The sequence below is a fragment of the Calliphora vicina genome, chromosome 2, assembly GCF_958450345.1.
Source record: "Calliphora vicina chromosome 2, idCalVici1.1, whole genome shotgun sequence".
Lineage (NCBI taxonomy): Eukaryota > Metazoa > Arthropoda > Insecta > Diptera > Calliphoridae > Calliphora > Calliphora vicina.
Genome location: NC_088781.1, coordinates 37,387,520 through 37,412,124, shown reverse-complemented (window position 1 = coordinate 37,412,124; position 24,605 = coordinate 37,387,520). Strand labels below are relative to the sequence as shown.

At 32.2% G+C, this 24,605-nt stretch overlaps 3 protein-coding genes and 1 long non-coding RNA gene across 4 annotated transcripts; 2 read left to right on the top strand and 2 right to left on the bottom strand.

Annotated features, from left to right (window-relative positions):
* Positions 1-9,683: 9,683 nt before the first annotated feature.
* On the bottom strand, positions 9,684-10,946 carry LOC135951901 (lysosomal aspartic protease-like). Its single transcript, XM_065501648.1, has one exon. It carries the CDS (start codon positions 10,889-10,891, stop codon positions 9,746-9,748), a length of 1,146 nt encoding a protein of 381 aa, XP_065357720.1. The 5' UTR covers positions 10,892-10,946; the 3' UTR covers positions 9,684-9,745.
* A 6,693-nt stretch (positions 10,947-17,639) lies between these two features.
* Positions 17,640-18,013, top strand: LOC135951297 (uncharacterized). The gene is made up of 3 exons (XR_010575963.1): positions 17,640-17,703; positions 17,772-17,884; positions 17,960-18,013. It is a non-coding gene; the product is annotated as an uncharacterized LOC135951297 (long non-coding RNA).
* A 46-nt stretch (positions 18,014-18,059) lies between these two features.
* Positions 18,060-19,277, top strand: LOC135951428 (ryncolin-1-like). The gene is made up of 4 exons (XM_065501081.1): positions 18,060-18,191; positions 18,241-18,357; positions 18,418-19,059; positions 19,129-19,277. Exons 2-4 carry the CDS (start codon positions 18,338-18,340, stop codon positions 19,241-19,243), a joined length of 777 nt encoding a protein of 258 aa, XP_065357153.1. The 5' UTR covers positions 18,060-18,191; positions 18,241-18,337; the 3' UTR covers positions 19,244-19,277.
* A 3,524-nt stretch (positions 19,278-22,801) lies between these two features.
* On the bottom strand, positions 22,802-24,113 carry LOC135951404 (lysosomal aspartic protease-like). Its single transcript, XM_065501052.1, has 2 exons — positions 24,055-24,113; positions 22,802-23,983 (listed from the first exon to the last, which is right to left on the bottom strand). The coding sequence occupies exon 2, from the start codon at positions 23,974-23,976 to the stop codon at positions 22,837-22,839; it is 1,140 nt and encodes a 379-aa protein (XP_065357124.1). The 5' UTR covers positions 23,977-23,983; positions 24,055-24,113; the 3' UTR covers positions 22,802-22,836.
* Positions 24,114-24,605: the final 492 nt, after the last annotated feature.

The window sequence follows — 24,605 nt, the reverse complement described above, 5'->3', positions numbered from 1 at the left end:
CAAAATGGTACACAGATCAGTAATTTGTATTCAAAAATCATAATACTGAATTTTGTGAATATTGGTCCATAATTGGCCACAGCTCTCATATAAATACATAAAAATCACGTAAAAATATTTTATGACAATCGAATCATAATAGGTCATAGCTCCCACATAAGTCCCACAACCAATTATTTGGAAATTTGTCTAAATATATTTGTATACCCTTTTTTATACTCTGTTTCTTCACTTGAGGTTAAAAGGGAAAAATGTTGATCCAAACGTATTAACTAATTATTAAGTATATAAATTGTTAAATTTCATATCATGAGGTCCAGACTTAAACTCGACAACACTTCCCCTTTGCGCATGTGAAATTTCATTAAAATCGGACTAAGGGTTTAGAAGTTACAGATTTACTTCCCTCTTTTTTTCTCATACCACTGTGCGCCACTTTGACACTCAGATATTGTAGATCGTTTAACCCAGTTCCAACAAACTGTTAACGGTTACCTATGTAAAAAAGTAATAATTTACACGAAGATTTAGAAAAATTAAGTTTAGACGACAATTTCTCAATTAAAAGACAATAATTAACTGTGTCAAACGTTCTAATAGGAATTTCAGTTATAAATTGCTGAATTAGATACAATTTTTTGTACATTTGAAATAAAATATCTTCTGCGTAAACTAGTCTTTCTAACAATTGCTATATTATTTCAGCTTTTATACTATCATATTTAGGTGGAGGGTATTTAAGATTCGGCACGGCCGAATATAGTACTCTTACTTGTTTTTATTTATTTTATTCCATAAAAAGTTGAGAAATATTGAAAAATTGGATAGTTGGTAAATATTGATTTAAATAGACAAATACAAAGCAAACAGTACAATTTTTTTTGTCCATTCTTTTCTTAATAAATAGATCTATCAATGGAATCAAAAATTGTAACGATCCAATATATAGTTTTTGAGATACTGTATTTGAAAGCGGACAAAATTGCCTAAAAATTGTCTATTTTTTGGAACACTGAAAATCACTCAACTTTGAAGGGCTATAAATCTGATTTTATTAAGAGTAGCATATATGTACATAAATCGTTGGACAACTTCCTGTAAAATAGTGTATTCAATATTTTTAGAGGCACATGAAATGTTAGATTTTTGCAACCCTACTTGTTATACAGACGCTACTGTGCGTCGCTACTGATGAAGGCCGAAATTTAAAATCAAATACTCCTCTGCTACGCCTATGTGAAATTACATAACTATCGGAATAACAAGTTAAAAAGAAATAAAACAAATAGCATAAACGTAGCTCAATTTTAAGAATATACCAGCATTTTTTAATTTCTTTCCAAATTCAGTTTTTCATTTAATTTTAATTAAATATATTTTTTTATCACATTAACAATGAATTTTTTTATGATTTTCTTTTTTCTTGCACAAATAAATAGCTTTTAAACAGTTTACAAATTAGAAAAACATTTTCTTTATTTTCATTTCTTTTGTGGGAAAAGAAAACGGAACAATAAACTAAAGAGACAAACTTTTTTCAAACAAAGCGACGAAGAACGAACAAAAAAATGGCAAAGAAGTAAACGAAATCCTTGCTAATTTAATGCCTGATTGCATGCGCGTGCATGTCGTGAACATACACTTCATGAGCATCTATTTATTTGTATGAACACACATACATACATATTTAAGTAAGTGTGAGTTAAGTCTAATTGTATGTATTGGAAAACCACAATTGAACATCACATGTACAACAAAACTACTTCTATATAGATGGGAGTGTGTGTGCACAATTTAAGGACATCTTCAATAAGGATAATAAAACCTACATACATCACTAACATACGAACACACACGGCGAGCTAGAGAGAAAAGAACAATCGTTTTTCAACATGAAAAATGTTGAAAACGAGGGAAAAAAATACATCAAGTACCACTTGAAATTTTCTTCGAGACATTTTCCAAACACACATGTATGAAAACTTTACAATGTTTTCAAATAAAGTTAATGTTAAATTACAATCTTTGGTTGAGGTTCTTATTTTTTGTTTGTTCTTTTTTTCCTTTTCTTGTTTGGCATAGACCCTGAAGTATCAAACGGGGGGAAAAAAACTAAGCGTGAAATGTTAAGAAAGACTAAAGTTTTTTCTTGTCTAATATTATTTTTTCTGCCAACTAAAAGTAAATATGCCCCGTAAATTGCCGACTAAATACACAATTTTCTATTTAGTTACAGAGGCGTAGCTTGTTTTGTAACACAAAAATGGTCACATGTTGGGGAATAATGTCGTAACTGAAAACTTTCTTCAACATGAGATAATGATGCCAAGCAACTTAAGTATGATGGTAGAATAAGTTCATAAAAAGTACATTTTTAAAAAATGTGTAATACGCTACTGATTATACAGATTATTTACAAAAAATATGGATGCGATTTGAAAACTCCAAAAAAATAAAGTTTAAAAATTGTACCCCCACTCTTTACCTACACACCTGCCTTAGCTACTTGTTTTTATTAGAATTGTGGTAGACAACTCTCTAAAAGAAATTACAAATATGTGCTTTCCCCCCCACAAACTCGTTCAGTTTCATTTGCCAATATTTTCGTAAATTTTTTTGCAGTTTACTTTTTTTGCTTTGAAAATTCAATTACCAAAATCGACAACTAAATTAATGATAAGAAAATATTCCTAAAAAAAATCTTTAGACAGTAAAAAAGTCTCAGATTTTTGTCTCAAAGAACTGAAAGTGATGTTAATAACAATGGACCAAAAAAAAGTTCTAAAACTTTAAATTAGAAAATGGAAAAAAATGCTTGTGAAAATAATCCAATGTATTCAATACTAAATTATTTATTTACTTTGTAGGTAAATTTATTTATTGTAATGTTAGCTTAGTGTTATTTTTAAATACGTTAACATAGTTTCTTATAAAATGGTATCAAAAAAAGTACGATAGTATCATCTTTTTTATACAAGCCTTCTTTCTGACTTTAAAAATATTTAAATTTCCATATATATTAACCACCACCTGGATAAAAATTTTGTCGCGATGCACAGAGGGCTTTTAGTGTCAAAAAGTAAATTTTTCAAAAACTCAATTTAAAAATCAAATGATGCAGTTTTGTAGAGAAATGTTTAACCCTTAAATGATTTTTACATTTATTTTTCTATAAAGTATCAAATATTTAGTTGATTTTTATTTATTATATTTCCTTTAGCTTTAGTTTCATTTAGAATTTCTTTAGCTGAAACTTTTCGTACTCCATTTAGACGTATATATAAGCTTGATATATATATCAAGCTATATAGACGTATATATACGTCTAAAATTAAGTGGAACTGAAATGTAGACAATTGGCAACAATATGCATTAAAGGGTTAAAGATGAAATGTACACTTATAGTTTTAATTAATACTAGCATAACCCGGTGCACTTCGCTACCCCTACCCTAGTAAAATTAAAAAAATATGAATGGATTTCTGATAAAACCTAACTACACATACAAAATATTGAGAATCTCTCAATTACAGTTCACTTGATATTATTACAATTACAGTTCACTCCACTGCTCTGATCCCACCCATTTTTAAACCTTTTATGTAAATATCAAGCTTTACTTTAACTTTTCTTTATAAGGGAGTGGTTATTCCTAGTAAGCCGATCATGCTTAGCTAAACTTCGAACAGTAATCAGGAATAAATTCGTTTTTAGCTAACCTCCGTAGAATGGTAATAAATTGATTGATACCGAGTTTAAATACTTTTAGAATTATAGTTCTCCATATATTCAAAATTAATTTACTTTGTCCCACGACCACTAATGCAATCCAGATCATTACCAGCCAATCTATATAAAATGGCAAGAGAGCAATGCAGACAAAGTTTAAAGAACATTGCAATTATTACTTTGTATGGGAGGTGACTCAACTCCTTTTCCGACCCCTTACATTTTGGTTCCCCAGATATTCGAAATCAATATTTACTCTGTATGGGAGGTGCTACGCTCTCTAATCTAATTCCGTCTATATTCAGCTAAACTCCACACAGTAATAAGAAATTAATTTGTAAAAAGTTTAAACACTTTTACAATTATAGTTCTCTAGATATTCGAAATTAAATTTTTACTTTGTATTGGTGTGCCACGCCCACTATTCCAATCCCGAAAATTTTTAGTGAAACTATGCAAAATGTTAAAAGAGCTATTTAGACACAATTTTAAAAATCTTGCAATTATATTTCACAAAATATTTAGAAATAACAATTTACTTTGTATGGGAGGTGACGCACCATTTGTTCCTTCCCGTCCCATTTTTGATTAAACTTCATGCAGTGATAAGAAATTGATTCGTATGAAGTTTGAAAACCGTCACAGTAATAGTTCTGCACATATTATAAAATAACTATTTACTTATGTACAATTACATATTTATCCCCATATGTATAAACAGTTTAAATTTGTCAAAGGTTAATAAGAACAATTTTTAATGGAAATTTAGTTTTATAAATCTTTGATAAATTTAAAAATTGTTTATGTTTATAAAAAAAAACACCTTCAAAATAAATTTTTTTAAGTGACTTTAAATTACTAAAGTCTTCTTCTTTGTTTTCTATAAAATAGAGCGAAATCAATACTGTTTAATTGTTTCTCTTATTTATTTACAACAACAAATTGGAGAAACACGCATTGCTTTGTTTACTTTTTAGCTTAAGGTTCACATGTACACGTTTTTGCTTATGTGTTAGTAACATCTTTCAACGCTTATAACTTCTAAAAAACAGAACAGATTTCGATATAATATATATTCTGCACTTCTGTGAATAAATTCCTTTAAAATGGTATATTTCTTGCTCAAATTGAATTTATAATGCGAGTAAAAGGGGTCTAAAGAATATTATGATTAGTTTTAAGAAAAATTTAATTTTATTTTTAAAAAATTGAAGTAAAGTCCATGCAAGGGTGTTAAGCAAAAATTTTGCTTATATTTTCACGCAATTCAGTGGTTTATATATGTATAATTTTCCTAATAATACCATTTACCTTTAACATATTTGAAAAATATAACATTTCTTCATAAATAAACAAAAAATTATGGGGATATCATAAACCGTTAAGTAGATATGACCAACCAAATCTATAGTCTCTAAAAATTATTTTATTTTTGATTTTCCATGGAAAAAAATGTGGCCCTACTTTCCCCCAAGCTGTTTTTTTAATAAAATGAATGGTGTCTTGTTTCGATTAAAAAAAAAAATAATTTTCGGAACAGGACAAAAACTTAAAACTTTTTGTAGAATAATAAACGAAATATCAAAAAAATTCTTATCTATTTATTTACGTGGGCGGTGGGCGTGACCGATTTTATTGAAACTTGGCGTGCGTACCTTTTTTGTTTCAATAAATGTATGTACCAAATTTCTAGACTTTTGCTTGGATATAAACAATTTAATGCGAATAAATCAATTTGGATTTTATGGGCAGTGGGCGTTGGGCGTGGACGATTTTGATAAAATTTTATTTTTTTCTTAGTTTGGTCCATATAATTTTCGGTGTCAAATTTCAGCGCTCTACGACCAATCCTTATAATTTTTGCAAAAAAATTTATGAAGCCATTCCTCTGTGCGAAGTGGTGAAAGGATTTCGCGACCAAAGGTTATCCCCCATCCTTATCCTTTTTAATCCTTTCTCTCCCCTTTTTATCCTTTCCCCCACTTGTAAGGTTAACGTAGCAGCGACCAAAACCTGATTAGTGGTAAAAGAATATTAGTCGCTAACAGTTACCATCCGGTACTGGGATGTAATTATTTTGTCTAGTCCATGTACGCCGTCACTGCATGGATGGTCCATTCTTTTACTTGCCTACTCTTGGGACCAACATTATGAACAACAATACACTAAATAAAACCGATGAACTCGGGTCGTCATCAGAACACGACCTTCTAGACTCCAGTCAAGAGATTTCAGCCTAAAAATCTGACAAATGAACCTCTTCAATCGAATGCCAAGATTGACAATCAATTGAAAAAAAGAACAAGGAGGAAGAGTCTGGAAGATATCCTTAAATCAAAATACGCCAAGACATTCTTAACAAGATTACTACGAATTCTGCCAGCAAGTGCCATGAAAGATCGCGTAAAATACCAAGGTGTTGTAAATGAGTAACACATTTTTTTGGATTCCGTACCCAGCACATCTAAGGCAGCAGCCGAAGACACTGAAAGGTGCAATCGCATTCGCTCTCAGACAGAGGGAGACAAATCGCCTAAAAGGAGAATGCTCGCCGATACAAAAGCCTCTCCGAGACCAGCAACAACCACGAACTGACAGACGACCCTTCAACTTTTAATGGCTCTGGCAACAGAAAAATCGAGTCCAAATTAGTTGAGCTTGTATTGGAACACTTGTTCACTAATGGAACTAGTATGGCACCTAGTTTTGACTCTGGTGAGATTCAATGGGGTTATAGGGTGATTAAACGCCTGGACAAGTTCTCAAAATACTTTCTTAGCAAATGCATCGCAAAGATCAGTGATGCATTGAAGGTCTAAGCCTTAACCTGATCCCTGCTCAAGAAATTTCGATGTGACCGCGTACACGGATTTGGTTACCAAAGATGACTACCAATAGGAATAAGATGTTGGAGTGTTTAAAGCTGCAAAACCCCAAAATTCATATGGATTACTGCTCCATCATTCGCGATGGACAAGGCGATGGTCACATACCTAATTCTCGCCATCACCGAATCTGGTTAAGATGAACTTGAAAAGGTGAATTTTAAGCTTCTTGGTGAGGGAGGCAAACGAGTTCAGGCTAACAGGTACGAGGAGCAGTGAAGCGGATGAGATTGAATGACAAAGTATTAGATATTGCACTCATAAATGTTAGGACTAAGGTATCAGTAGATAGCAGGAGGGTATCCAACAAAAGCTCGTTCTCTAACCATAATTGGATTTTCTTCGAAATTAGAACTTGACGGAAAAAAAATTAGGTTCCCAAGAAGGACCAAAACTTTAGCAAACATACCGTGATACATTAAAAACTTACAAAAAGCTTTAGTAGTCGCAAAAAGAAACTCATGGGGAAGTTTCTGCAAATCTATAAATAACACAAAGGACTATGCAAGACTAAGTAGAATTCTACCCAATGGGGAAAAAGGTAGGATGACTCCTGGTCCAAATCCTCGGCAGAGTCACTTGATATCCTACTGAACACTCACTTTCCAAGTTACAAGGATGATGTTACGGATATTGCGAGTGAAAATAAGACTTTATTCAATATCAACAGTAACATTATATCCTAGATAGAATGAAATGGGCGATTAATAGTTTCTCCCAATTCAAGTCACCATTTTGACAAAGCTGCTACAAAGTGCAAAAAAGCATATCATCCCCTGGCTTCAAAGAATATTTTCACACTGACTCTCTCTTAAACATATTCCGACTAACTGGTGGAGGGTCAAGGTTGTTTTTATTCCCAAAATCGACAAAATAAATCATGAGAATGCGAAGGAAAAGTCCTCCAATAAGTCTTTAATTTTTCCAACTTAAAACGTTTGGAAAACTCATCGACTCTCATATAAGGCATCGACTAAAGGGCGCAACAGGGCTCTATAGGCAGTCACCATGCCTACATTAAGGGTCGCTCTACAGACAGCTCTACATGAAGTCGTAAGAGTTATAGATTGATCCCTCGAATTAAAACAATACATAGTGGCAGCCTTACCGGACATAGAGGGTGCTCTCAATAATGTAACTAGTCTTGCAATTCAACATGCTCTTTTTGAAGAGTATATCAGCGACTGGTTAGTGTCCATTAGAGTGCTCCAAGATTGTATTGGCGAAAAAAAATTCCTAGGTACAGGCCGTCCCCGCCTCTAGAGTTGTTCTATGTATTGTATTGTACGTAATTGTCGTTATAATAAGATATAAAAGACAAAAATTGGTTAAAAAATTTAGTAGTTATTAAAGATGAGTTTTTGTCCTCATAGGATACCGTTAACCTATTCGCAGGTATGACCAAAAAAATTTAATTTTTTTAACGGCAGTTTCAAAACTGCAATTTCAAATTTTTAAAAATTTTGTTAAACAAATTTCAGAATTAGCTGATCATCACATTGGGATTTATTGAGAACATAATAGGGAATAAAAATATGAAAAAAGTATGTCAATACCTCCTATAGTTTTTCCGTAACTGCGATTTAAATTTTGCGATTTTCGTGAAAAACTAATTTTTTGGCCATATTTTGGCGAATGAGCCCAATTTCCTTCACGATTTAAGGGTTAACGTATTCCGATTTTAGGAAAACTTTCAGACTGTATTTAAAATTACCTGGACTATTATATTCTGAACAGATTTTACTTAAAATTAATAACAGTAAGGAAATTGGGCTCATTCGCTCATTCATTGTTTAACAAAATTTGAAAATGGAGTTTTGAAACTGCCGTTAAAAAATTATTTTTGTTTGGTCATACCTACGAATAGGTTAACGATTTCCTACTAAGACAAAATGTCATATACAAGTGAATATGGATATATTTTAAGTAAAAATGAGCTTTTATTTTAATATTTAGCAAAATATGTTAATTTTGTTAGTACATTTCTTGTTCTAGTGGGCTGAGACACGTTAATGGCCTGGCGATTTTTTAATAACTTTAACACTTTTTAACCAATTTTTGTCTTTTATATCTTATTATAACGACAATTAAGTACACATTTCGATTCCTTTAAATTAAATTGTAAAAGTCATTATTTAATGGCAAATTTTTTACAAAAACTGAAAAAATTGCTGTTTTTCCCCTTGTAAATGCACCTCAAAACTTCAGCGTCGTTGCGCCACCAGTTAACGTTATCCTATCATACTAATATTTTACACAACATGTTTCTACAATACGTAGAACAATTCTAGATGGGGGGACGGTCAAAATTCGCAATTTTATTTTTTTGGAGCACTCTAGTGTCCATATTGAAATCAAGACTAGTTACAGCAAATCTTGTTAATAGCGTTAAGTCCATACAAGTTGGACGAGGCCCTCAGTGCCTAGTGATCTCTCTCCTCCTTGTGCTTATCGCTGTTAACTCTATTCTCATTGAACTAGACAAAAAACGGATAAAAATTGTTGCTTATGTGGGCGATGTGTTGATACTGGTATGAGGATTGTTAATATGTCTACTGCATTAGGCTTTCTCAACAATTGGGGCACTAGAAAGTATTTTCTCTTGAAAATATTGAGTATTACAGAATTTTCTATAGAAAATATTGTGTATAACGGTATTTTCTATAGAAAATGTTATATATAATGGCATTTTCTGTAGAAAATCTTGTGTGTGGCTGTGTTTTCTATGGGAAAAATGGTATTAAGACCGTATTCATTTTCAATTTCGACTAGTGTTGGCAATGATATGAACAATAATTCGGTCATGGTTGTTGTCTAGGAATTTTAAAGGTGTAAAACTACTTGAAGACTTCAATTTGAAGTGCATAGAATAACAAAACCAGTATTTTTAAGGGTTGTTGTATTAGATAAGTCTCTGTGTAGCAGGGATGGACAATTTAGTATATGTTTGAGTACGATTTGACAACGAAAAATTTCATAGTTATACTCACGGCAAATAAAGTACTTTTACACAATTATATATTTTTTTTGCGATAATGGAGATTTGAATAAAATACATTAGTATTTTCTTTTTATATAAAACCTACTTTTATGATTTTTTTTTAATAGTTATTTACATCTTAACATTATTCTTAAGCAACAGGAGCAAAACCAATACGATTTTTGGCAAAATCGAAAACGGTATAAAAACGGCCAATGAAAACATCACCCAAAATCCAGAAATCTGTACCCATAGTAGTGAAACTGGAAACACAGCTGTGATCGAGCTTAATGATATAGGCACTTGGTTTCAAATTGAAGATCGTGCCACCAATGTCAAACTTAACAATGGGCAGCGTAGAGATAGTTGAGCAATCCACATAGTAATTGCCATCTTTGCTGTTGTAAGTACCACCAATTTGGCTATTCAAAGTTTTGTAAGCAGCTTGAGGGCAAACAATCAAGCTGGTGCCAGTATCTGCAATAGCTTGGCAATTGTCACAAATACTGTGGTCATTGATGGAAGCTGACAAAACCTTGAATTGCCAATAACCTTTCCTGGTTACGGGAACATAAGTGAGTTTACCACTAAACAAGCTGTCATCAACACCACCCAAAATCAATTCACCACCATCAATAGCAGAACCATCGCGCCTTAAATAGAATGAAAATACATCGGAGTCAACCAAACCTTGGGCGAACATATTATTAAAGGGTGGCTCAACACTGTCTTCAGCCAAAGATCTGTAGGCCATACCAAAGATACCATCAAAATTGGCATAAGTGAAACTATTACCGGGTTCATTTGTGGCCTCGCCAAAAACTTGATGCTTAATTTCCAAACCTTCTAGCGTAACAATATCCTGAGACAGAAAACCGCTCATACTGCCCGATCCATATTGAATGGTAATAGGTCTACCATTCTTAACATAAGTGCTGGATTTTTCATGATTGTATTGATTGTGCCTCTTGCAAGCAACATCCGTTTTCTTACAAAGGCTAGAGGGCACCCACAAATTCGATGAGCCAGTATCGAAAAGTACAACAAACTTTTGGGGTGGTGTGCCAATGGTAATGTGGCCATAATAGGCCATATTATAAGAATTGGACAATTGTTCTTCAGGCAAAGAACTTTGTTGGGCTAGCTGGTATTTTGTGCGCAATGAAGACTTTTCAGCAAGAATATCGCTGCTGGTCTTCACAAAATTCTCATGTTTATGGACTGGCACATGAACCACATCAGCACTGGTCCAAGCCACTATAAGGCAAATTAGAAATAAATATTTCCACATTTTCATCTAGGCAGAATATACTCGTAACACTTTATTATTATGATTGGCCCAAAAACAGCCAATATAAATACTGTTTGGGTTTTTGGCAAATTTTTCATATTTATACCCATTAGAACCATTGTCGATCATTCTAAAGTCTGTTAATTTCTTTAACCAGACTTATTTTTCCAACTGTATATGATTGATTAAATAAATGTTTTTTGTATTTACATAAATAAATTTATTTACAAAGTCAACAAAAAATTCATAGAATAATTTAAGTAAACATATAAACAATGTGTTTTTTTACCCTTCACCTTCGTGAGAAGGGTATATACAAGTTTGTAATTCCGTTTGTAATTTCCACAATATAATTTTCCGACCCTATAAAGTATATATATTCTGGATCCTTATAGACAGCGGAGTCGATTAAGCCATATCCGTCTGTCTGTTCTTTCAACTTTCGTCTGTGTGTTCTTTCTACTTTCCGAAGCCCCCAAATAACTTACATACACGATTCATACATCAAATTCTTCCGGCTCGGTTGCTATTTAAAAATCGAGAAAATCAGTCCACAAATGGCTGAGATATGAGGAACAACCTCGATTTTTGACCTATATCTGGATTACTAAGTCATAAATACAGACAATATGGATATCTAATGATAGATATTTCAAAGACCTTTTCAACGACGTATATAATAAATAAACGTATACAATTTTTTTTTTTCACCAAAAGTTTTTTTTTGCTAAATATCAAAAAAAAATATAAAAATTTAAAAAAAAAATTAAGTTTTAAAAATTTTACACATATAAATTAATACGTCTTCGGTTAGAGGAATTGACTTTCATTATAATTATAATACGTTCTGTAGGTTTTGTTTATAGAGTTAATAAATCATAGCTAGGTGGGCTTTTAGAGATTAATGAATAAAATGGAATATTAGTTATCTTAGAACTACTTGACTAACCTTTAATAATAGACTTAGTAGGTTTGCTCACTAAGTTAACCATATTTTTTTATTTTTTTTTTTACTCTTGGTTGGGGATAATTCACATTCGTGAAGGAAAATTTCGCACGAAAAGTTAAGCCAATGCATGTTTAAAAACATACAAGGCTCAAAAAATTCCTGAAAGGAACGCTGCTAAAACTCAAGAGACCAAAGACTGAGCACGGAAATTGAACTCAAGTTTTATAAAAAAAATATGTATACCTCCTGCATAATTGATGACCAGGGCAACCAAAAATATGCTCTAAAAAAAGAGTTTTATGCGCATAAAATAAGCACTTAAAAACGAAAAATATGCTCTTAAAATATAAAAATATGCACTTAAAAATAGTCGGGTTTTGTTGAATTTCAAAGTTTTATTAAACAAATAAATAGAAAGTAAAAAAAATATTGAGCTCATAAATTAAATTAAATTTTCATGTATAATAGAAAATAGTCTGATTCAATTAATTTTATTATTGCAATAAATTACTATGTATTTACCTAAGTTTTCAAATTTTCAAATTAAATCTTTATTTTAGATTTCCGTAGAGTTTCTTAGACAATCTTAATCAATTGATCAATTTTAAACTTAATTCTTTTTAGTAATTATTAGGATAATATTTGACTTTCAGAATTCATGTGCAACAATATAGATATTATTGCACATGAATTCTCTGTGCAACAATCAGTATTGAGAGGATGTTCTGCATAAATAGTAAAATATAGAAATGAAAAATTACAATGCAAACAATAAAATCATATTAAGAAAACAAAATAATTAAAAAAAAGAAAATATGCAACAAAAATATGCAGTTATAAACTAAATATGCCAAAATATGCTATAAATGATAAAATATGCTGTAAAGAGTAAAATATGCAAAAATATGCACTAACAAATCGATGGCAAAAATCTTAAAATTGTCTGAAACGGATAAATAACTAACTCATATGTTTATACGACGCACGGTGGCTCATATCTCAATTTCATCGGCCAAAAGTCCAACTTTTTGTTAACTCTGATTTAATGCCATTCAATAGTAAACACATTGAAACTAAGGTAGCCAAAAAATTAGATAAAAATATTGTCAATTGTGTGCGTGGCATGCTGTTAAAGTCAAATATTTTATGTCATTTTATAAAAATGTGATTTTTGTAAATTTGCTCAGAAGTAAATTATTATTACTCGCAAACTATTATAGATAATTGGATGATTTTTCTTTTGTTATATTGGTAGGATAATAGTCTTTAAGAGCTGATATGATTTGTCATTGTACCGTTTATACCTGATGTGTTATTAATTTTTTTCTCAGGTACTATATTTTAGCCAAATTTGAATTTCAGTGGAGTAAAAGTGTTTAGGGTCAAAAGGGGTTAAACAAATTTTACAACCAGGAGAAAGTCCAAAGTGTCCTCTTTAAGCCTATATATACTTGTTGACCTGTTTTGACCTGTTTGTTGAACACTTTTTTCATGTGAATGAAATTACTCCCAAATTTTTGTTCTATTTTTATTTTATTTGTTCATATGACTGCGCAAAGTACAAGTCGCAATTTTGAATACATTGCGATAAAATTTAGTACATACATTTTTTTCGGCCCGAGGACGAAGTCTATTGAAAATTACTGAAATCGGTCTACTATTTCACCTAGCACCCATATAAATGTTCTCCCGAAGTTATTTAGTTATAGCTCCCATATAAGACCCACTTCCGAAAATCACTTTAACGAGCATAAATCTCTTAAAAATGTTGGTATAAACACAAAATTCAATAGAAATAACTTCCATATAGACATAAATCACACGACCTAATTTCATGGCGATAGGTCCATAATTAGTCATAGCTCCAATATAAGACCCGCTTCCGAAAATCATTCACGAAAATAAATTATAGTGTAGGGTATTATATTGTCGAGCTTGGCCGAACACACTTCCTTACTTGTTTTTATCTGCTGATAACTTTTTTTTAATAAGTATAGCTGATTCAAAAAACAAAAAATTTGCATTTTCATACTAAATGCTATAAAAAATTAAAAGTTCAACTTTAACCTTAAATTGCGCAACAACTGCAGGATAAGATAAGAAGTTATCTGTCCACAAAAAAAAAATTCTAAAATATCTCTATCGGTTCAAAAGTTATAGAGTTTTGACCGATGAAAAGAGAAAATGAGCCACTGTGCGACGCAGAGCAAAAATTATGTTATTCCATACTTTTGATTGCCCTGTTGATGACGAAACGTATGTTCTGGCAAATTTTTTCCAGCTTCCGGGTCAATATTTTTATGTTTGCTGACATAAATACCGAAATTTACATTAAGGAATGTTTACAAAAATAGGATGCTTCCATTCATAAGACTTCTTATTGTGTCCACTTATTTTTGGCCTGATTTGGCATCCTGTCACCATGGTAAGCAAGATATTGAGTGGTACAAGAACAATAATGTGGTATTCAAATCCTCCAAACTGCCTGGAGCTTAACCAGTGGAGAGATATTGGGCCAAAAGTGTGGTAGATTTTAAATGGAGATGAACTATCTGTTCGAACAAAGTAACAAAAAACTCTATAAAATCCTTTCCGGAAAAGGTTTATAAACTCATCACTAATGATTAGAACTATAAAAATAATATTTTTGTAAGCTGTAATAATAATTTCAATCAAATAAAAAAAATCAAAACTTTAAGTTTTGTGGTTTCTTTTTTTATTAATTTTAAGATTTTTTCGTTCTCACTCCTTAGCAACAAAATTCCTAAAACAGGTGAAATATGTTTTTTTATAAAGTGCCCACTGTGGCGTTATTTACCGTTTGATAGTAACCATACGGTTTGACTTAAGTTCCATATAGAGCTATACAAATATGGCGCTTTTTCTAGAATCGTTGTTTTGCGTTTTTCGATTTTTTTTTTTGGAAAATTAACCAAGTTTGATTGGTTCAATGTTCGCTTAACTGAGTCAAATTTACACGCTTATGAATTGAAAGTATAGAGACTTTTTTTGGAAAAACCATAAAAAAATGTTCCAACTTTGGATGCGTGAAACTTTTTACAGGGAAGAGATAACTGTTTGCAAGTCTTCTATTTTATTTAGAATTTTATCGCCAATATAGCTGATTTTCTAAAAGAATATGTCGACCAAAACAGATTGTGCACAAATTAAATAAATAAACCTAAATATCTCATCAACTACAAGAGATAGCCTAAATAAATATTTTTTATAGATCTTGTCAAGGACTACTTATATTATAAATTTCAGCTCATTCGGTTCTTTAATGGATTTTTGGCGATTTTTAAAATAATACGAGCAGGGTTTCGATATTCAGCTCTAGCAACATATTTCTTACATTTGACTATGCAATAAATATGAAATTATCTCATTTCATCACAATCAGCTAATATAAATATTCATACTGTTCGTTCGTATTACTATTAAAATTGCAATGCTAGTATGCAATTTTTAGTAGCAAACACAATCCATTGCATATCCACCAAAATACATGTTCGTGCTTTAGTACCACACACAGTTTTTCTGTCGTGCTAATATTGCACTCCATTCGTTTTATTTTGTTGTGCTGGCAAACTTTTCTAGCAAAAATACACACTTCTGTAGTTGTGCTATAGCACAATTGACATTTCTGCAATTGATGCTATCAGTTGCTGTTCTTGATAAGTGCATAACAACATATCAGTAAACACACCCAATGTACAGTTGGGCAGAATCAAAATTTGTTTGAAATATATCTGGCATTTCTAAACGGCTGATCTGATCAGGATAAAATTTGACGCGGACATAGCCAAGGAGTATTCGAGTTTAAATTATTGAAATGGGACCTACAAATGCCTCAGGGGCGGCGCTATGGGGGCTCAGAATAGGGTACCTTCGTCATGCAAAATTTTTAAACACGTGCCATTTTTTTGTTTCCCATTCGATTTCAAAGAGTTTTATATGTTTAGAAAGCGTTCGCCTATGTCTTGAAAAAATATGCTTGTGTGTGCTATTTATCTCTTATACTTTTCGAGTTATAGGCATTTCAAAATTGAAATTTTAAAATTTTACCATACCTTGGTCCGCTTTTTTAAAAATATAGGTCGTACTTTTGTACCGAACGGGCTCGATTTTTTTTTTGTTAGTTAGACAACTAAATTATCAGTAATATACAAAATATTTCAGAGTAATATCGATTATAGATCCAAAAATAAACGATTTTCAATTTAAGAATTCAAAAAATAGTAGATTTTTGCTGTTTTTTGGATGAAAAGGTGACTTAAATCTTTTTTATTAAAAAAAAACTTTCTTTAAGAACATATAACAATTTTATGTTTTTCTGTAAGGTAGCTTTACAGAGAACATTTTGATATAAAAAACATGTCCTATTTTTTGAACATGTTGCCCTTTCGTCCTTCGGAATTTGACCTATTTTTTGATAAAAATTTCAACTTTGGGCCACATGTTCTAAAATCCCAAAGTTGGGATCAAAAAACGGAAAGCAGCTTTAGAAACCTTGATTTGTTCCCTATTTATCCCCAAAGTATTTTCCCAGCCCCGAAGGAAATGTAGACCATATGGTTAAAATTGTAAAAAATGCCATTTTCGGGATTTTCGCTTAAATTTTTAGGAATTGTGGGATTCCTTTTAACCTTTTGAAAAGTTTTTTTACACTTTGTAATTTGGAATGACAAATTTAAAAAACGTTGAAAATTTCATTGAGTTTTGCTAATAAATAAAGATTTTATTACAGATTACATATTTATTGAGTTTCTAAAACTAAAATTTTTATCAAAATTTTAATAGGATTGCAAATACATATTAGGAACAATTTGATCCACATTTATTCCGAACATTTTTTTTTCTTGTTTAGATATTTTAATTTTTGGTCTTACAAAAAAAATGCAAGTCAATATCTCAGTTAGATTCAAAAATATTTACACTAATGAATAATCGTTATTTCGTATTACATACTTGACAATAAAATAACTAGCAGCATCCAAATAGCCAAAAAACAAGAAATATCAATGCAACCATAGCAAAGCAACCAAAGAAATGTAAATTGCTGCCAGAGAAAATTGATAGCACAACAAAACAAAAACGAATGCTGACGCGCAATATTAGTTCGGCAAAAAAGTGTGTATGCTGCTATAGCACGAACATATATTTTGGTTGTTGTGCTACAATAACGAGTTGACAACTGGTTGTATCTGCTACTAGAAATTGCAAACTAACTTTGCAATTTGTATAGTAATATATGAATAGTAACAACAATTTATATTAGCAGAGTTATACAAAATTATAATAGTAACTATATTTTTAGTATGCAGATTGATAAAAATGTATATTTACAGCAATTGACGGCTAATATAGTAGCAATTGTAAACCCTGAATACGAGACTCGAGGACTCGCCCTGAACAACTGCAAATCAACTTCAAAATACCTCAGCTCCAACCATGTGATATTTCATAACAATGTCTTTAGTAGTTCTCGAGATACCGAATTATTTTTTAAAACACATTACTAAACCACTGTGCGTAGCTAATTATGTAACTAGTGGAGATTCCAAATGATAGCTAAAATCAATAGTTCAGAACAGTCACCCAGAATTGCTATGAGGATTTACTTAAGATTAACTAAAAAATCTCTTCATAAACAAAATATTTTGCTTTACGTGCTCTTTATTAGATTTTCTCCCGTTCTACTCAGAATTCTTATCATCTTCATCTTTAATAAAATTCGAAATTATTTAAACAAGACAAAAATATAAGATCTTTCAGTCTTAAAATTCTGCTCAATCAAATTAACACGCATTAACTAAAGATGTATTTAAAACAATTTATTTTGATTGCGTCTACAATAATCTGTGCTGTATGAAATTTCCTTAAAATGTTTTCAATAATTTTCAATATTTTTAATATCGATACAAATATTTTTAGGGCGCTGAGTTGTGTGACATACAAGAAATGTATCTGAATTTCTTTGTGCAAATGGAAAGTGTTAAGAAATCGATTGATATATTAAAAGTACGCGTGGATGTTTTAAGTGATAAGTAATTGTAGCTATTAAATAATTGTAGACAAAATCTAAGAATACTTTTGTTTTTCTGTTTTTTTTTTTTTGTTAGAAATCCCTGCAGCAATTGTGGTCATATGGAAAACAAAGTATTTGAAAATTTTGAATTTATAATATAGACATTTGAAAAACAGCTCCATTTTTTTTAGAGGCAAATCTAAGCATCATGAAGAAAAAAGTAACACGGATAACAATGATACTTTAACGCAAAAAATAACTGAAGTCAACGAAAAGTATTCTACTTTATTGGATGAGTTGAATACAGTAAAGAAATCGGAGGAAAAGTAAGTGATCACTTTAAATAAGTTCTGTTTTAAAGTCTCTTATTTTTAGTCTCAAGCTGAAAAATCTTGATTTGGAAGCAAAATATTTAGAAATATTGAAAAATTATGAAAATACCATAAAAACAAATGATGAACTAAAACTACAAATGAATGTTTTAACAAGGCAGTAAGTAATTTGCTAAAAATTATACTAAAGCTATGAGAATTTTTAAAATTCTTTTTTTAGAGTATCCAGCATTTTAGCTAAAGATCAAGCAATCGAAAATTATAAAAATAAACCATTATACGATGTACGTGTGGATAAGCTGCCCGAATTTTTGAGTCACTGTTACCCAGATCCAGCTCCCGTTGATTGTAAAGCTGCCACTAAGTGCACGCAAAAGAGTGGTTACTACAAAATATCATTGCCCGGTCATAAGGATAAACAAATAATGGTGTTCTGTGATACACAGACCAAAGGTGGTGATTGGATGCATATTCTACGACGCCAGGATGGTTCGGTAAACTTTACACGTCCTTGGTCGGATTACGTGAAGGGCTTTGGCAATGTAGAGCATGAGTACTGGATTGGTTTGGAGAATTTACATGCCCTTACCAACAACAATGGCCGACAGCAGTTATATGTTCATATAGAGAACTTTGAAGGAGAGTCCAGTTTTGCTCTTTACGATAATTTTGTAGTAGGAAATGCCACGGAAATGTATGAACTAAAATCCTTGGGAAAATACTATGGCATGGGTGAGGATGATATGAGGTACAATGTGGGTTCAAAATTTAGCACAATCGATAAAGATAACGATGGTTGGCCAACGGGTAGTTGTGCGTTAGAACGTCAAGCCGGTTGGTGGTACACTTATTGTACATATGTGTAAGTTATAGAGTTTAGAAAGGATATTAGTGACTATGAATTAGTTTATGATTAATTTTTGTGTTTCAGCCAACCCACTGGTCAGTATTTGCATGGCGAGTCGTCCCGCGATGGTGTTTTATGGAGAAGTTTTAATGGACTTACCTATTCTCATAAAGTCATGTATCTAATGATTCGAAACTAATCTATCTTCTTCTATCTCTATATATATAAAAATGAAATGGTCCTTGTATGTAATGGCATCACGTGAGAACGGCTGGAGTAGCGATTTGGCTGATTTTTTTTTTATTCGATTCGAAATTTTCAGGAGATGGTTTATAAAGAAAAAAAATCAAAAATTCCGGGTAAAACTCGGAATTTTTCTTAGTCCAGTCAACTGTAATAAAAAAGCTCCCTAAAGTATGCAGTACAAATTTAAATATTTTATTTGCAAATAAATAAGAACAGGCATGTGTATGTGGGTTGGAGAAACTTGAAGAACTAACATTAGTAAATAGCTACCGGTCAACAAGTTGTATATAAATATATTCAATACAATATTTATAATGTGTGCAGATGACATAGTATCACAAGTACTTTCAAACTTATTTGTTGTTTTAAAATTGTAAATAAATTTTTACTTCCACAAATTCAGCTGATTGTAATTTTTAAGTGAAAGTGTATATTTTATTGCGCATATGGTGATGAATCATTTCATATTTGATGAAATATTTCAAAAGGCTCGGCTTCGTTATCAGTATAAAGATAACCCTTACTTAACACCAACCACAAGTGTCTACAAAACATTTTCTACTGGGAATTCCCAAAAATAAATGATGTTGTATGATCTCATTAACGAGAAAGATCAAGTAAGAATGCTATAATCGGCAGTGCCGAATCTTGTATACCCACCATCAATATGCTGCAATAAAATATTTTTCTGATATAGGGATTAAATGGTGGATCAATTATAGAGCGATCCTCACAAAAGTTTGTAGAATGATTTAGGTTCATATAAAACTTGTTTACGATCAATTTCATCACGATATTCTAAATAAATAAAAATCAAATGTCGTTCGTTGGTAATTGCATGAGTTGATGAGAACGGCTGCACCGATGTGGCTAATTTTTTTTAAATGTTCGTAGTAATCCAAAATAAGTTTCTACTGAAAGAAAAATTAACCTCGCCTACTTTTGTTCGATATATCTAAAATCCCAGAACCGATTTGGCTAATTTTTTTTTTTAATAGTTTAGAAAAGTGATTGGAGTTAGTGCTGAGAATTCCAACGTTGAAGTCACTCAATTTAAATTGGCCGCAATGTTAACAGTAACGAAGCAATTTGGCGCATTTGTTCATTTGCCATTCATGAAAGATATCCAACTGTTGTTCATTTAGCCGTACATCTGAAAAATGGTCAAAGAGTGTACATTACTGATGATAATGTGTTACAACGAGTTGATCGACCGCTATCTACAACATTGACCAGATTTTTTTAAATGATGAATTTGCCCGAACGCTGCTATACTATACGAAATGCTTGGAATTAATGGTCAAAGAAATTTCAATGGCGAAAACAAGGAAATCCAATTCCATTTATTTCCCCATTTATTTTCCACCGACGCATTAGGTCCCACTTATACAGTCTATCCAAGAAACGATGAGTATTTCTATTAGTCAACGTTCATGGCCCAAAATCATTCCAAGATTTGTGAACTATAAATGGTGAATTGTGTGACACGTAGAAATGTGTCAATGCTTGCGATTGTTCGATAATGTCAATCATTTGGAATACACCCTCGGATATGCTGTGCTTTCGTCAAATGCTCATGAAATACGAACATTGTTTTCGATAGTTATCTCAACATGCTTTCCATCCAAACCGACTGATTTGTGGAGCAAATACAAAGAAACCGTGTGTGATGGAACAAACGTTCCACAGTTGAATCGATAACAAAAATATGCCTACTACACTCTTATGAAAGTTGTGAAAGATTTAACTGGAGGGATTTATTTTGGACGCTCCCGGAGGAATTGGAAAAACTTTTTTGATCGCATTGATTTTAGCAACGATACGTTCGCAGAATGATACTGTCATTGACTATGCAAATCGATGAAAATCCAACATTCAACATTTTCAAAAACAGTGCTATGTCCAAAGTTTTGAAGCAAAGCAAACTGATCGTTTTGGATGAGTGTACAATGGCGCATAAAATGTTGGAGGCATTAGACAAAACGTTGCAAGATTTACGAAACAATGAATGTTTGGTGGCTCGATGATTTTGTTGACAGGTGATTTTCGACAAACATTTCCAGTGATTCCATCTACAACGCCAGCCGATGAACTTAATGGATGTTTGAAGTCGTCCGTTTTGTGAAAACATGCAAGAAACTCAAATTGACTGCGAACAATTTGGAGAAGTATTTTCCATACGGCAAACTCCAGGTTGATATTTCGCTTTCTGCCAGTTCACCGAACTAAAATCCGAACTCATCCGAAAGGTATTTCCAAACATTGCACAAAATTGCAAAAATCATGATGGGTTGAGAGAACGTGCTATACTAGCTGCGAAAAACATTGATGTAGACGAATTAAATTTTGAGATTCAAAGTGAAATTGCTGTCGAATTGATGACGTTCAAATAGGTGGATTGCGTTACTTCCTAATATGATGTCGTCAACTATCCAACCAAGTTTTTAAACTCGCTGGAATTACACGGATTACCATCTCACAATCTCCAACTGAAAATCGGTTCGGTAATCATAATGTTAAGAAACATAAACCAACCACGTCTTTGTAATGGCACCCGACTTGCAGTAATTAATGATGATTAAAGCCATAGAAGCAACAATACTTAAACGAAGGTACAAAGAAGAAGAAGTTGGCTTCGAACGACATGCCATTCGATATTAAACGCTTGCATTCGCAATGACAATTAACAAATCTCAAGGGCAGTAATGGAGTGTTTGCGGCATTAACTTTGAAAATCCATGCTTCTTGTATGGTCAATTGTATGTCGCCTATTCTTGAGTCGAAACTCCATCAGCATTATTTGTTTACACGCCAGACAAAACAAAAAATGTCGTGTTTCATAGAGAATTGCAATGAACGAAATTATGATATCACAGCAAAGCAATCGAAAAAAGTACTTCTTTATTTTAATTGGATACCGGAACATCATCGATCTTTCAATCAAAATGTAAATAGAACACTATAAGATTCATTGTACATACATACATATGTATCAAACATACCCCAAACCTATATTTTTTATATTTTTAACTATTTTCACACATTTAAAACAGCTTCTCAGAAATTCTCAAATCGAACACAAACATTTTTTCTAATTTGGACCGGACATCGTCTGTCAGGTCAGCTAGTTAATTAATATAAGTCAATTATGAATGTTCAAGTCATAATCAGGGGGAGCTTGCATGAGGACTAGGGACAAATGTTGCCCGATTTTCGCCATACTTTACAGTATAATTTCACAGTATTTTGTGCAAAATTTTATCAGGATTTCCGCATATTCTACATATTTATGACGGCGCAAACAGTATTCCAGGGCTAGTTCCTGGCTGAAATTTGTTTGGGCCCAATCGTGTTTTCAACAGGACCTCGAATATATGATATACTTTTTGGTTCTATTACCAATATTTCGATATGTTACAAACGGAATGACAAAATCAATATACGTCTCATCATTATTACTGATTTCTACAAAACCAAACAAATTCTTGAAAGAAAATATGAACAAATTAAATATGTTTTTCAAAAATGTTTATTTACAATCAAAGTTTAAGCAACGGGAGCAAAACCCACACGATTATTACCCAAATCGAAAACGGTATAGTAACGGCCAATGAAAACATCACCCAAAATCCAGAAGTCAGTACCCATAGTAGTGAAACTGGACATGCAGCTGCCTTCAAGATTAACAATATAGGCACTTGGCTCCAAAGAGAAAGTGGTGCCACCAATGACGAAACTCACAACGGGTAACGAATCAATAGCAGAGCAATCCACATAATAGTTGCCATCATCACTGTTGTAGGTACCACCAATTTCGGCTTGTAAAGTTTCGTAAGCAGCTTGAGGGCAAACAATCAAGCTGGTGCCAGTATCGGCAATAGCCTGGCAATTGTCGCATATGCTTTGACCATTGATGGAACCAGAAGACACTTCAAATTGCCAGTAACCTTGTTGGGAAACGGGAACATAAGTGATGTCACCTTTGAACAAGCTGGTATCAACACCACCCAAAATCAATTCACCGCCCTCGACAGCAGAACCATCACGTTTCAAGTAGAAAGAGAACATATCGGACTCAACTAAACCTTGAGCGAACATATTGTAAAAGGGTGGCACAACATCATCTTCAGCCAAAGTTTGGTAAGCCATGCCAAAGATACCATCAAAATTGGCATCAGTGAAACTGTTGCCGGGTTCATTCATGGCCTCAGCGAAAACTTGATTCTTAATGGTTAAACCCTCTACGTTAACATCATCCTCAGACAAGAAACCACTCATACTGCCAGAGCCATATTGTATGGAAATAGATTCACCATTCTTAACATAAGTGCTGGATTCGGCATTATTGTATTGATTGTGCTTTTTGCAAGCAACATCCCAGATCCAGCAGCGACTAGAGGGCACCCACAAATTCGACGAACCCGAATCGAAAAGAACAACAAACTTTTGTGGAGGAGTACCAATGGTAATGTCACCATAATAGGCCATATTTAACGAATTGGACAATTGTTCTTCAGGCAAATCACGTGTTTGGGGCAAGTTGTATTTTGTGCGCAATACAGACTTTTCGGCACGTACATCTTTGTTTGTCTTAACAAAATTCTCATGCTTGTGAATTGGCACATGAACCAATTCAGCACTGGCCACAGCCAATATAATGGCAAATACTGCAATAGATTTCAACATTTTAACGCTGGAAACAATACAAAGAAAAACTTTAAAATTGATTTTACTCCCTTTTAAATGTTTAATAAATTACATTACCTTCTCTATTGTGTTTTCCTCCCAAAAAGACAACACAATTACTGATTATTAATTTTGGCCAATTTGTCATATTTATACCAAACAAAATTTCTAGAGACCGGCCATTCTGTAGTCTGCTAAATTTATCTTACCAGACATATACAATGTTTTTCCAAGTAAGATTAGATTTAAGGTAAAATAAACAAATTAATATTAATAGTAAATAAATAAACATGCACAAAAATATGGTTTTATTTATTGTAAATACTCTAATTACTTTATCTTATATTTATTAAATTAAAATTGATAACAAATTTCTTAATAAAACTAACAATAACCATCGCTGTTTTCTTGGAAATAACTGCACAATTGGAATTTTGACCAACATACGTATTTATTGAAATGACCTTATCAAATTTTTACTCACTTTTTTGAAAGACATGTCTTGCAAATAATAACTTATAGTTTTAACAGACATAAACTTTTTAAAGAATATTTTACACTTTTCATATGACTTAAAAATATCATATTGCGATCTGATCATCTATCATACCAATAATGAAGGCTCTCGA

Excerpts from the sequence above, each read along its gene's own strand:
- LOC135951428 (XM_065501081.1), top strand. The coding sequence starts at position 18,338 with ATGAATGTTTTAACAAGGCA. Across the intron at positions 18,358-18,417 it reads ATGAATGTTTTAACAAGGCA|AGTATCCAGCATTTTAGCTA; the intron begins GTAAGTAATTTG and ends TTCTTTTTTTAG. Across the intron at positions 19,060-19,128 it reads TACACTTATTGTACATATGT|CCAACCCACTGGTCAGTATT; the intron begins GTAAGTTATAGA and ends TTTGTGTTTCAG.
- LOC135951901 (XM_065501648.1), bottom strand. The coding sequence starts at position 10,891 with ATGAAAATGTGGAAATATTTATTTCTAATTTGCCTTATAGTGGCTTGG.
- LOC135951404 (XM_065501052.1), bottom strand. The coding sequence starts at position 23,976 with ATGTTGAAATCTATTGCAGTATTTGCCATTATATTGGCTGTGGCCAGT.